The sequence below is a fragment of the Austrofundulus limnaeus genome, unplaced genomic scaffold (genome assembly GCF_001266775.1).
Source record: "Austrofundulus limnaeus strain Quisiro unplaced genomic scaffold, Austrofundulus_limnaeus-1.0 Scaffold3, whole genome shotgun sequence".
Classification (NCBI taxonomy): Eukaryota; Metazoa; Chordata; class Actinopteri; order Cyprinodontiformes; family Rivulidae; genus Austrofundulus; species Austrofundulus limnaeus.
Genome location: NW_013952405.1, coordinates 2,000,253 through 2,011,894, shown reverse-complemented (window position 1 = coordinate 2,011,894; position 11,642 = coordinate 2,000,253). Strand labels below are relative to the sequence as shown.

Below are 11,642 nucleotides of genomic sequence, written 5' to 3'. Positions count from 1 at the left end.
GTGTGTGTGTGTGTGTGTGTGTGTGTGTGTGTTTACAGTCTTGAATTTTCTTCTGCTTCTGTGTTTCATTGTATTTTGCTCTCGGTTCAGTTTTGCTTCATGTGTTCCTCTGTGCTGCAGTCACGCCTCCCTCAGTCAGTATTTTTACCATCCATCCAGCCACACACCCATCTCCTCCTGTCCTTTGTTCCCTCAGACACAGGTGCAGTCATTCTGTTCACCACCCCACCATCTATTTAGTCCCTCAGTTGTCATTCCTCTTCAGTTAAGCATTGTGTGTTCTCCCACAATGTCTGGTTCCTTCTGTGCCTCTTTGTGTCTCCCTGTTTCTTTTCTCCATCTCAGGAGCTTTGTCTTCCATTGCAGCTTTTTGTTTTTGTTCAATTAAAGATATGTTTATTTTAGGTCTTTAATTGGCTTAGTTATAGAAGTTGTAGAAATGAATAAATATCTTGGTGTCATTTATCAAAAGCTCTCCTACAAATGTTCTCACTTAGCCTGGCTATTGCCTTCAATTCCGCTCAATTCAAATTTCTCTTCACTGCTCCATCTATGCTCCCATTGACTTGGATTCATCCTGTAGAATTTCAACTGGGCCAATTAGCGAACAGAAGAGAAGTTGTGGACGCTGTTTTAGTCTGCCTGTAGTTTAGCAATGGCAGCGGAGGAAGTGAATGAAGCCATTCAGTCCGTGTTGACAAGGCTTCCAAATTAAAATCAATTTGTCTCACAAATCCTGCAGTCATGTTCAGCCATCTCGTTCAGCTCGATATTTCTCTCTTCCCAGTAGGGGACGGTCGTTTACAACACACTCAATTTCCAGTTAGCTTCTTAGCATAGCTTCCTTCACAGTCAAGTTGGTGCACTATATACATCACAGCCAAAAAATTACATCCAATTGTTTTAAACTTTAACAAAGTCCACGTTTGTTCTTACTGGTAAATTGGCCATCATAATCCCCACAGACTTTTACATTGGCTTACATTTATTTACAAATCTATCCTCAGTTTGTTGCCTCCATATATAGCTACATTCACATGCTACATTACATGTCACAATACAGTCATAGTCTACGCGATTCGATTTCTATTAGTGTCCCCTTAGCACAGAACAGAACTTGGAAAAAAGGGCTTCTCCTTTCCTGCTCTGTCTTCCTGGAATTCACTGCAGCAGGAACTGAAACTGTTCAGTTTGATCCCACTGGGACATTTTAAACATATTTGTTTAACATGCATTCATGAGGAGTCCAATTCCTCCTCAACTTTGACAAACGAAGCATATCATGATAAAAACATTTTAAAATTCTGAAGTATTTAACTAGTTTCAAAAGATGGACTTTGCTTTCATCTGTAAAAAACATCTTTAGACAACAGTTTATTATTAATATTCTGGCAGCAGACAGTGAAGGCAACCTGCAGATGTTCTTTGTCCTTTTTCTAGGCTAGTTTAAAGGCATTTAATGGCAAATAAAGGGACATCCTAAAACCTGGCAGATGGTTATAATCATATGCACAAATAAAACAGACCTCACAAGGAGCTGCAAGGTTGTCAGTAAAAGTTTACTGAGATCACCTGTTACAGTTTGAAATGTTGTCTTGCATCAGTTTTCTCATTAACACTAATCATGATGCTAACTCCTGACTATAAGGTCGAGATAAAGGTTTTTTCCAAACGTGAATATTTTTCCTACCTTTCAGCTCCTGTTCTCTTGGTTTTATCTGCTCTGACAAACAACACTGTACAGGAGTTATTCACAGTGCTGCATCTCTGTAACCTAAAACTCTATGTTTTACCCACTTTATCTTTGCAGGTCCCACGCTATTCTTTATTCACCACACTGACCACCTTCTAAATTAAAGATTCAGGCCTCCTCTTGTTCAATTTTTTACACGACAAAATGTCTCCACCGGTACCCAGATTCCCATATCTAATTTAAGCTTTGTCTGCGTCAGAACGAGAACGTGCATGCAAATGTGTTCCCCCTGTCCCTCACGAGTGTGTTTTACCATCATGTATGAATGTATRTGAGTGTGCATCTGTGAGTGTGTAATGCTTTCACTCCCAATCAGCCGGCGCTCTGCTGAAGCCCTGATGGACCAGTCGGCTGCTTTGTTCCTCATTGCTCCCCCTTTGATGATCCACTTCTTGAGCTTTTTTGTGTGTGTGTGTGTGTGGGGGGGGGGGGGGGGTTGGCTCTTCTGTCAGGGACACCTCCATGTTCTACAAAAAATAAAAAAATGAAATAGGATCAGTGTAGATTCGTGTGCGTGCATCTTTGTGGCAGCAAAATCAATTAGCTGCGAGATTATTTGGACAAAGACACATTCACAATTTCTCTGCTTTGATGAGAAAATAGCAGCTTTTTCTGCTTGTGTGTTTTCCTATCAGTGTCTGCTTTCTGACTTGTGAAAAGTCATGTTGACACAGGTCCACTCGGTGGCGCTTAACCAGTTCCAAACACACAAAAGTGGCTGAGGTATTTATCATGGGTGGAGCGATTCATCAGGCTAAAGCAGCTGCGTGTTTGTTGTTGTCCTAGAGGGAGTATACTAGAGTCTGATAAAAATAACCCTCAATCCGTTACCAGATTTATCTCAAGATGTGTTTTAGATGTTTCATTTCTGACAGGCTGTCAGTGTTAGAAATGGATGAAATGGAGACTCAAGAAAAGTAAATTGATCATTACAACATCACAAAAAATGTCTAAAAGAACAAACTAAATTAGACTGTATTTTGTGATTTATTTTTATTGTGGCACAGAAAAATTGATAAAAATTAGATTTGAACTAAAGATAAAAACACACAAAAAAATAAATGAAATAAAAAAAAAACTGTAGCAACTCCAGCTGTTTGAAATTAGACTGTATTTTGTGATTTATTTTTATTGTGGCACAGAAAAATTGATAAAAATTAGATTTGAACTAAAGATAAAAACACACAAAAAATAAATAAAATAAAAAAACTGTAGCAACTCCAGGTGCTTGAACTGAACCGAAACCAAAACGGACTGTGGACATGTTAAAACAACTCCTCTCTAAAAAAAAACTGATGGTTGTATAATGTTATACGATTTTATTCACGTCTTAAAGAATAAAAATAAATAAAAATAAATAAATAAATAAATTATTTTGATAGCCATGTAAAGACATACGTAGGTCAGGGATCAGCAGCTTAAATGATGGAAGGAGCCACAATTTTTTTGTCGACACTATCAGAGGGCCACATAGTGCTGCACGTCTTAAAGAATAAAAATAAATAAAAATAAATAAATAAATAAATTATTTTGATAGCCATGTAAAGACATACGTAGTTCAGGGATCAGCAGCTTAAATGATGGAAGGAGCCACAATTTTTTTGTCGACACTATCAGAGGGCCACATAGTGCTGCACTTACCCAAATAAAATTGCCATTTTAAAATTTTTTATGTATGTATATGTTTATTAAACCATCATAYAGAGCAGTAACTTAATACAGTATATTTCATGCTTAAATGCATGTATATCAGTTGTACTCTTGTTTACAGTGTTACTTTAATGAGTTGAAGTGCAACAGCATAGGCTAAGACGTATTCAGTGCAAAATCCTGTGGTTCTTGTAAAAAGTTGTTTATGTATTTGGGACTTCAGTATACTTCTCATATTTAGCTTCGTGCAACATGTTGTAGTGGCGACTTACATTAAAATCTATTGCGGCAGTGTCTCTAAGTGGACTAAACACAGGTTTGCCTTAAAATTCTGTGAACAGATAGTCTACCTCCCATTTCACCTGAAACATGAATTTTATCTGTCTAGTATTTTCCTTCCTCTGTCTCTTCCTCACCGGTAGAGAATAGTGGTATCGGTTTAACTATCAATACTATCAATACCAACATTTTATCAGACCACTAATAGTGTGATGAGATACCTTTGTTTACACTTTATTTTCACTGACTTTTTTTCATAGAGAAAATAAAGTCGGTAGAGCAAAGCCTCCAGATGGTAKTTAGTCATTAGTTTTCTACATCATGCCCATGTTCAATGGAAGTTATTATTTTTGTTGTTAGTGATATTATTATTGTAGTTAGATTTTTCCTGCATTATTTTTCTTTTTTGTTATTTTCCACTAGTGAAAGTGTTTTCTTAAACAATTGTGTGTAGTAAAAGATATGGGGAGATTGTTTCATTATTTTTATACTTTTACATTGTTTTATTTTGTTGTAGTTATAGTTAATATAAAACATTTTCTTTTGCCTAAAATCTTTGTCCTGTGTTTTATCATTTTTTGACAAACTAAAGGCAAAATTACAAAATTATTCAATGAACATGATAAGTATTGGAATCAGTGATACCAGCCCTGCATTTATTTGGTATCTGATCGRTACYGAAATTCCTAGTATTGCCCAMCCCYAAAMTAAATACTGTACCACYACTACTAGAGAAGACTTGTGGACAAGCTGGTGTCATCTAGTGRCAAATTTTGTCATTACAATCAACATTACAGTAATCTGAGAGCCGCCAGTTGCCCATCCCTCATGTCGGTATATAAAAAACCAAAAATAAAGTATTTTTAAACTAAAAYGTGCAAACTGCTGTCAATTTTCTTTTAGCTTGAGACTTGGCCTTACCTGGATAGCTGAAAGCTTGTCAATTGTGTTTCTACTTTACGAGATCTGAGTTCTGCTTTTTAAAGATTTTGTAGGTAAGTTGTTCTGGATGTGTGTTTGCAGAGAAACGTTTTACTCTGTTAGAATGAAAGGTGACTGATAACCTGAGCAGGGATTAACTGTCAAAAAACAAGCATGCACCCAGTTTGTAATCCTTCAAATAGTACAGGGTGACATTTGTTTGAAAAATAAAATAAAATAAAATAAATTMAAAAAGCTTTTGGCGAAAACTTAAACAGCAACTGTGGTCATGTAAAAACAATAAGTTGTGTTTCCATTCAGTTTCTACAAATCATATATAGATTTTTCATTGAAACAGACACATTGTAATCTATGCTAATTGTATAACTTTCAAATTCTCAAATTTAAAGTCTAAGTTTTATTTTACTCCAATGTCACCAAGCCTTTTATAATGTTAATTCTTTCAGTTTTTTCCCCTTTGGGCTGACACTTTTACAATTACTTCACTTCATTGCATTTCCATTTGTATTTCAAGTTGAACAGCAACCGGATACTTAAAAAAAACAGTTATTTCTAATTGTAAAACAAAAATGAATGATAAGTAGCCTCCACACTTTTCATTAAGCTATCTGTCACGGGTTATTTTCAGCCAGTCAAATTATTSAAATAAAGGCAGTTGGCAAAATTGAATCCATGACAAGTTTAGTGTGGTGAAAAGTAAAAGGTTTTTTTTTATGCACCATGAAAAGCCTTCAGTGGTGTTCTTCTTTTAATAATAAAACAAACTACTCTGAAGTTCAGATGGCAGTTATGTGATGTTCAGTTTACTCAAACAAATCAGTCATCTTCTAAACTACGAAACCATCCACCAACAGTGAAACTGCTGCTGGCAGGAAACAGACAGAAAATGACGCGAGACACATAAAATGTTTATTGAGCATTGCAAAAGATAAAAATCACAAGTTATAGTGTGKATAAATTACATATTTATCATGAAGAAAAGCATATAGGAGCACCTTAACAATGTTCACATATCCAGACTTAAAAAAATAATAAATGTATGTGCATGTCYATCCACCTATACCCACTTCTTACTTTCAGGGTCATGGGGGTCACTGATGCCCATATCCAGCAGTCACAGTGTGAGGGGCAGGRYACACCCTGGACATGTCATAAGTCTATCACAGGGACACACACAGAGACAAAGGACAGACAACCATTCACACCCGAGGGACCCTAGAGTTACTATTTATCCTAACAGTCATGTTTTTGGTGTGTGGGAGGAAGTCGGAGTACCCGGAGAAAACCAACACATGCATAGAGAGAACATGCAAACTCTACCCATAAAGATCCCAGGGCCAAGATTTGATCCAGCAACCTTCTCGCTGAGAGGCAACAGCTCTACCAACTGAGCCAACGTGTGCACGTGTTTTCATTGTGTTCATAGTAACAGTTCATTAACAATTTGACTAACTATTCTGTAAAAAACAAACAAAAAAGTCTAAATTAATTTTGCCGTGCCAAAATACTGATGTTATTGTCCTACTTTTACTTAAAAAAGCCCACAGAGAGTTTCACTTGATAACTTTGTTTTAAGAAAACTCCTTTGAATTAAAAAGAAATWACTCTGAAACACAGAAATAGTCAAAAACATCACCAGTAAAGAAGAAAACCTGCACAGGTAGTCCGCCAGCTGTCTCTCCAAAGAATTCTTGGATGCATTCATGTGTTTTGTTATTTTTCCCCMCTAATGTAGGTCTAGTTTGGTGGTYCACTGTCTTTACTTGTTCTCAAGTGAAACTTGCAATGAATAGAATTTATTGACTCATGTTTGTGAGTTTCTAAGCTGCAAACATGCCAGTCTTCTGTAAATATGTGTTTTTATGGGTGCCATTATTTGATAAAAGAAGACCTTGAGGAGAGATTTCCAGAGAATGAACTTCTKTGTTTACTTTTCTCATTTTTGAAAATCCTGTCGTTTTTCTCCTATTCTCATATCTCAGATTGCATTTACCATTCTGAAACTAAAGTGTTACAGTTTATTATGATAAACATACATTTGACATGTGACTGTCAGAATCTGTTTTTTTATTGTTTTATTTTTTGGTTACTTTGTTTTATATTTACTTTTTTTAGTCTTTTGTATGTCTTTATGGTTTATTTTTGTTTTGTTACTCTGTGCTTCCTTGTGCCATCAATTTCCTTTTTCTCAGAACTCTTTCCATTCAGCTTCTGCTCCTACATCCTGTCAAACCCATTCACACCTGTTCTCTGTCTCATTAAGCTCAGTAGTCCCCACTTTCCTCATCAACCCTTCTGTTTCACCTCACTCTTCAGTCTGCCATTGTGTGCAGGGGCGTGTCTAGGATTTTTTCTCGGGGGGGGGGGGGGGGCAGGCAGGGGTACAGACTGTAAAAGGGTGGCACAGTAAAATTACTGTTTTATCTGAATTCCCTGCAGTCTTAGACTGTAATGAACAGTACACCAAAATTTGAATAATAAAACTTTGTATTTACCCATATATAACTCATGCATGTGTTTTGCATGCTATTTTACAGCCCATTTAAAATCTGGGACATCCAGAACACAAATAGAAATTTGGATACATCACAGCCTCACTATCCACATATTCCTGAAATTGCACCTCTACTCATAATACATATCATATCACAATACACATCAGGCTAAAAATACAGCTAGCGCTAATGCTAACATCATTCAACATATGCTTTTCTTTCCAGATGAGCCACATTTAGTGGCCTGTCTTAGCCTAGATAGAGCTCTGGACCAGGGTGTGCATACCTCTTCTACTTCTTCAACTGGTTAGGGGAGTCGTCCTGTAACCGGAAGGTCGCCGGTTCGATCCCCTGTCCAGCCGACTCAGTCGWTGTGTTCTTGGGCAAGACACTTCACCTACCTTGCCTACTGATGGTGGTCAGAGGGTCCCGTGGTGCTGGTGCTTGACCTTTGTCAGTGCGCCCCAGGGCAGCTGTGGCTACAATGTGGCTTACCATCATCAGTGGGTGAATGTCTGTAAGTGTAAAGTGCTTTGGGGTCCGGAGAGACGTGCTATTCAAKTTCAGACCATTTACTATTCTTGTTGTTCCAGGCAAATGTTTCTAAAGTATTTCTCAATTTTTTTGAATTTTTGTGGCAGCCAACAGAAACACGAGTTGAACCCGAACTCATGATCTAACTATTCAAGCCATCAGTTAAAACGAAAATGAACTGGTTTTGTTGTTATCATGAGCAATGAATGACTCTCTGAATGAACAAATCTCTGGTTTTTGCTTTGCGTACCAGAAATATTAAACCAGGGGGGCGGAAGTAGCGGCCTTTCATAGTAGCCTACATATGCTTTTACAGAAACCAATGGATTGACCAGAGACTGTCTGCCTGCGCTTGTGCTTTCAATGTAAGAATTGCAGTAATTACAAGTTTCTGTATAATATTTAGGCTACAATACTCAAGGATTATGACAGCTATGTCTGTCTGTATTTGAACAAAGTGATTGACAGCTCTGGTGGGAGTGGCCAGGCAGGGCGGCCAATCAGATTTCACGGGCTACTCTTATTCACAATAAATATTCTAGCTTGTTCCTGCAATGGCCTAAATTTTGATTAGTTTTTCCCCTCCTATTTTGGCTCCTTGATGTTGATTTCGTATTACTATTTTTTCATTTATTTTGTCTGTAATGTATTATTATAGAAACCTCTGCTGTGTTGAGCTGCAGTATTCGTATGCCATGCTATCAGCACGCACTTGATTGAAACAAGTTGTTTTTCCTGTAATATTTTTCAGAATAAAAGGTTCAGATTTATTATTATTATTTTTTTTTTTTAATGTCTGCACGGCAGCTGCCGGTTTAATAAAAACCCACTGTGTTTCTGTGCGTGTCTGGGTCCAGAACCAGCTGCTGTCGGGGCGGGCTGACCTTTCTCATCCCAGCGGGCAGGTACTGAGAGGAGGAGGAGGAGAAAGAAGAGGAGGAGGGGGTGGAGGGGTGGAGGCGGAGACTCTCCCAGCGAGCAGCATCATATCGGACCGGTCCCGAGTCCCCGGACCACAACAGAGAGAGAGAGAGAGAGAGAAGGAGAGAGACGTCCTGCTCCCACAGCAGGTTTAAAAGCAGGATCAGGAGGCGCCTTTTGATTTCCTCTCTCTTATCTGTCCGGGAGGAAGGATGAGGGAGTCCTGCTGACACCACGGAGAGGTCCAGGCAGACACCGAGCATGGCTGTGGACGGTAGGAAGCATCACACGAGTTCTGTAAAAACATCACAGCATCTCTTTATGCACTTTTTTTTATTATTGTTCTGGGAGTTGACTGTGGCTGCTGGCTTTGTGTTTTAGAAATTAAGGATTTAAAGTTTCTAACATGGCTTCAAGTTTGATTTATTTGTTTATTTTAAACAAAAGATTTGTGTGAAGAAAAACAGAAAACTTGTCATAAATTCATGAACTCACAGAGTGGAGCTGAAGTTCAAGTACATGTCATTAAAGCAAAGTATATTTTCCCAAGTGTATTTTTATTTACCAAGTACACTTTTAGTGTACTTTTAGTATTTAAGCCAAATATTTCTCTCATAAGTAAATTAAAGTGAAAGTATAGCTACTCTCTTTTGTTTGTTTAAAATGAATATACTTAAAGGACACTTGCATATACTTTTTAATATTAAGATAATAAAGTTAAAGACATTCATGAAATTTGAAAACAAAAAGAAACATACTGCCAGCTTTAGTGTTGAGCTGCAGCTGTAAACTCATAAATTAAACAGCGATGGAGCATTTTATGCCTTTTCTTTAAAACAAGCGTAAAAAATGACTGAAGATTTCAAATTGGTTTCAATAAAGCATGTCGTGGAAAATATTAAAAGGCAGAAATGTGAATAAAAAGAAAGTGCACTGCGCAGATGGTCATTGAATGATTTAATAAAAGGAATTATTGTTTATATATTTAATAAAGTAACTCCCACTTTAGCCAACAAGACACCACAAACACCAAAATACCCATTTGATTTCTTGGTGTTTTGATCTTTATTTTAGTGAATAATTAGATTTTTTTATCCACATGGAGAAAGGAAATCATGGCTTAGAAAAGAAATAAACAAGGAAACTCTGATTTGCTGTAATATTTGGACATCAACATAAAAGGATTGGGAAATATGACTTTTACCAGTAAGATCAACTTTATTTTTTGCTTCACCTTGCATTGTGTGTGATTTTTATTTAATTTTTTATATCAAACATTACCAGACAGTTAATAAAATATTTTGAACTATAGAATTGTGTGTTTGGATTGTTGTTGCAGGTTAACTAACTTCGTGAAGTCTAACCAGAGTCTGTCTCCTCAGTTATGTGTTAGAGCATCACTTTGACCCTTGTCACTCTTTGCACCATAAATATGTTTTGGCTGATCGAGCTGTGAGTGTTCAGCTCTGACAGAGTGTACACATCTGACCGTTTAAATTGCACCAAATCATTTTTAAGATATGATGTCAACAGGTGAGCAGGTTTGCTCCTCTGTAACAGAGCTGTAGGTAGCAAGTTCAGTCTATTGTAAGAATAAACCAATCGGCTGAAATTTTATGATTTTTCTATAGGATTTTACTTTTGCAAGTGAAAGAGCTCTGACTGTTCTGGGTGCAAGTTGTTTTATTTGTCAGGTCTGGTCACTTTATAATGTTATGGCTGTACAGCATGTTTGAGAATTTGAATTGAATGATCTCACTGCTTATTTAGGCAGCATTGATTTATTCTGGGGGGCCACACGGAGCGCCACACCACCTAAACTTAAAGGCACCGGTGTCATTTATTAATTCTATTGATGCTTTTGTTTCTAAGATATTGTTTTAAATTGAACTCACTCCAAACCTGGTGGCAGAGCACGAAGAGATGTTTTGTATTTACTCTACCAAGCTGCTTTCAGGATAGTAAAATCAATGAATAGAGTCTTTCAGAGCTTGAAAACCCCAAATAGTTTAAATGTGAAATTAAAATGACATGCACACACAGTGGGAAGCAACAATCTATAATCCAATAATACATCAGCAACAAAGAGATGCAATAGTAGAAACTCTATGGAGTTGTTGTTGTGTTCGGGTGAGCAAGTCGAAGTCCTTTTTTTTGTTATGTTTCTCAAACGACCTCGTTTGACCTCATTGTGAGAAAAAAAAAGATTTATTCAGCTTTTTCTTCCTGAGGTTGTGCTACGTCGAARCGTCAAAAGAAGACCAGAATAAAATACGGATCTTGCAAACAGATTTTGTCCTCCATGTGCTTCCATCTCCCACCTTTGTAATTTCATGCTGACAACAAAGGTGGAGTGGTGCTGCATCAGCGTGTGCTTTCAATTAGGAAGTCATTGTTGCAGAATCATCTGCTGCAGCTGAAGCTCCTGCAGCATGTCCTCTTGAGGCCACACGTTCATCATCTTGCTGCTCTTTTCCTCAAATCAGTCTTGATTCTGCTCTCTGACAGCTCGGCTGCATGACCTCTGACACCTCTACATCTGAAAAGCAGAAGCAATAATYCCACGTTGAACAGACAGTTTGAAAAGAATTGTTACTACAGAAAACTATTTTCTATTGTTGCTGTCCAGAAAACACTTCGCGGTGGGGATTTGGAAAAAAAAAGTTTTCTGGGAAGATGATTTAAGCAGTGGTGAAACTGACCCTACTGGTCAAATATTACTCCAATAAAAGTAAAAGTAGCTCTACAAAATTACTACTTAAGTTAAAGTACTGGAGTGTGTGCTTTCAAAAATACCTAAGTACTTAAAGGCACAGTGTGTAAGATTTGTTGTTTTCAGCGACATCTAGTGGTTGAGTGGTTGAATCATCCTCCCTGGTCCTCCCCCCACCCCCACCCCCATTCCAAACGCAAAGGAGTTGCTACGGTGTCTCTCAGGGGTCAAAAACCTTTGATAATTCCAACCACGGTGTCTACCAGCAGCTTCAGGGCTAGTGATGTTTCAAGTGGTAAGATTATGAGCTTTAATAAGTAAAATTATCCCAGCTACAATGACAGACAACAAATAT

General features: G+C 37.5%; 1 protein-coding gene and 1 long non-coding RNA gene across 2 annotated transcripts in view; one reads left to right on the top strand and one right to left on the bottom strand.

Moving 5' to 3' along the window:
* Positions 1–8,663: 8,663 nt before the first annotated feature.
* samd10b (sterile alpha motif domain containing 10b) overlaps positions 8,664–11,642 on the top strand; it is a 68,527-nt gene continuing 65,548 nt past the window's right edge. Inside the window, exon 1 of the mRNA XM_014017039.1 lies at positions 8,664–8,848. Coding sequence (XP_013872493.1) covers positions 8,836–8,848 — 13 coding nt within the window. The 5' untranslated portion in view covers positions 8,664–8,835. The remainder of the gene's footprint in view (positions 8,849–11,642) is intronic.
* Positions 10,566–11,642, bottom strand: part of LOC106523569 (uncharacterized) — a 3,919-nt gene continuing 2,842 nt past the window's right edge. Inside the window, exon 2 of the long non-coding RNA XR_001310912.1 lies at positions 10,566–11,113. This is a non-coding gene — a long non-coding RNA (uncharacterized LOC106523569). The remainder of the gene's footprint in view (positions 11,114–11,642) is intronic.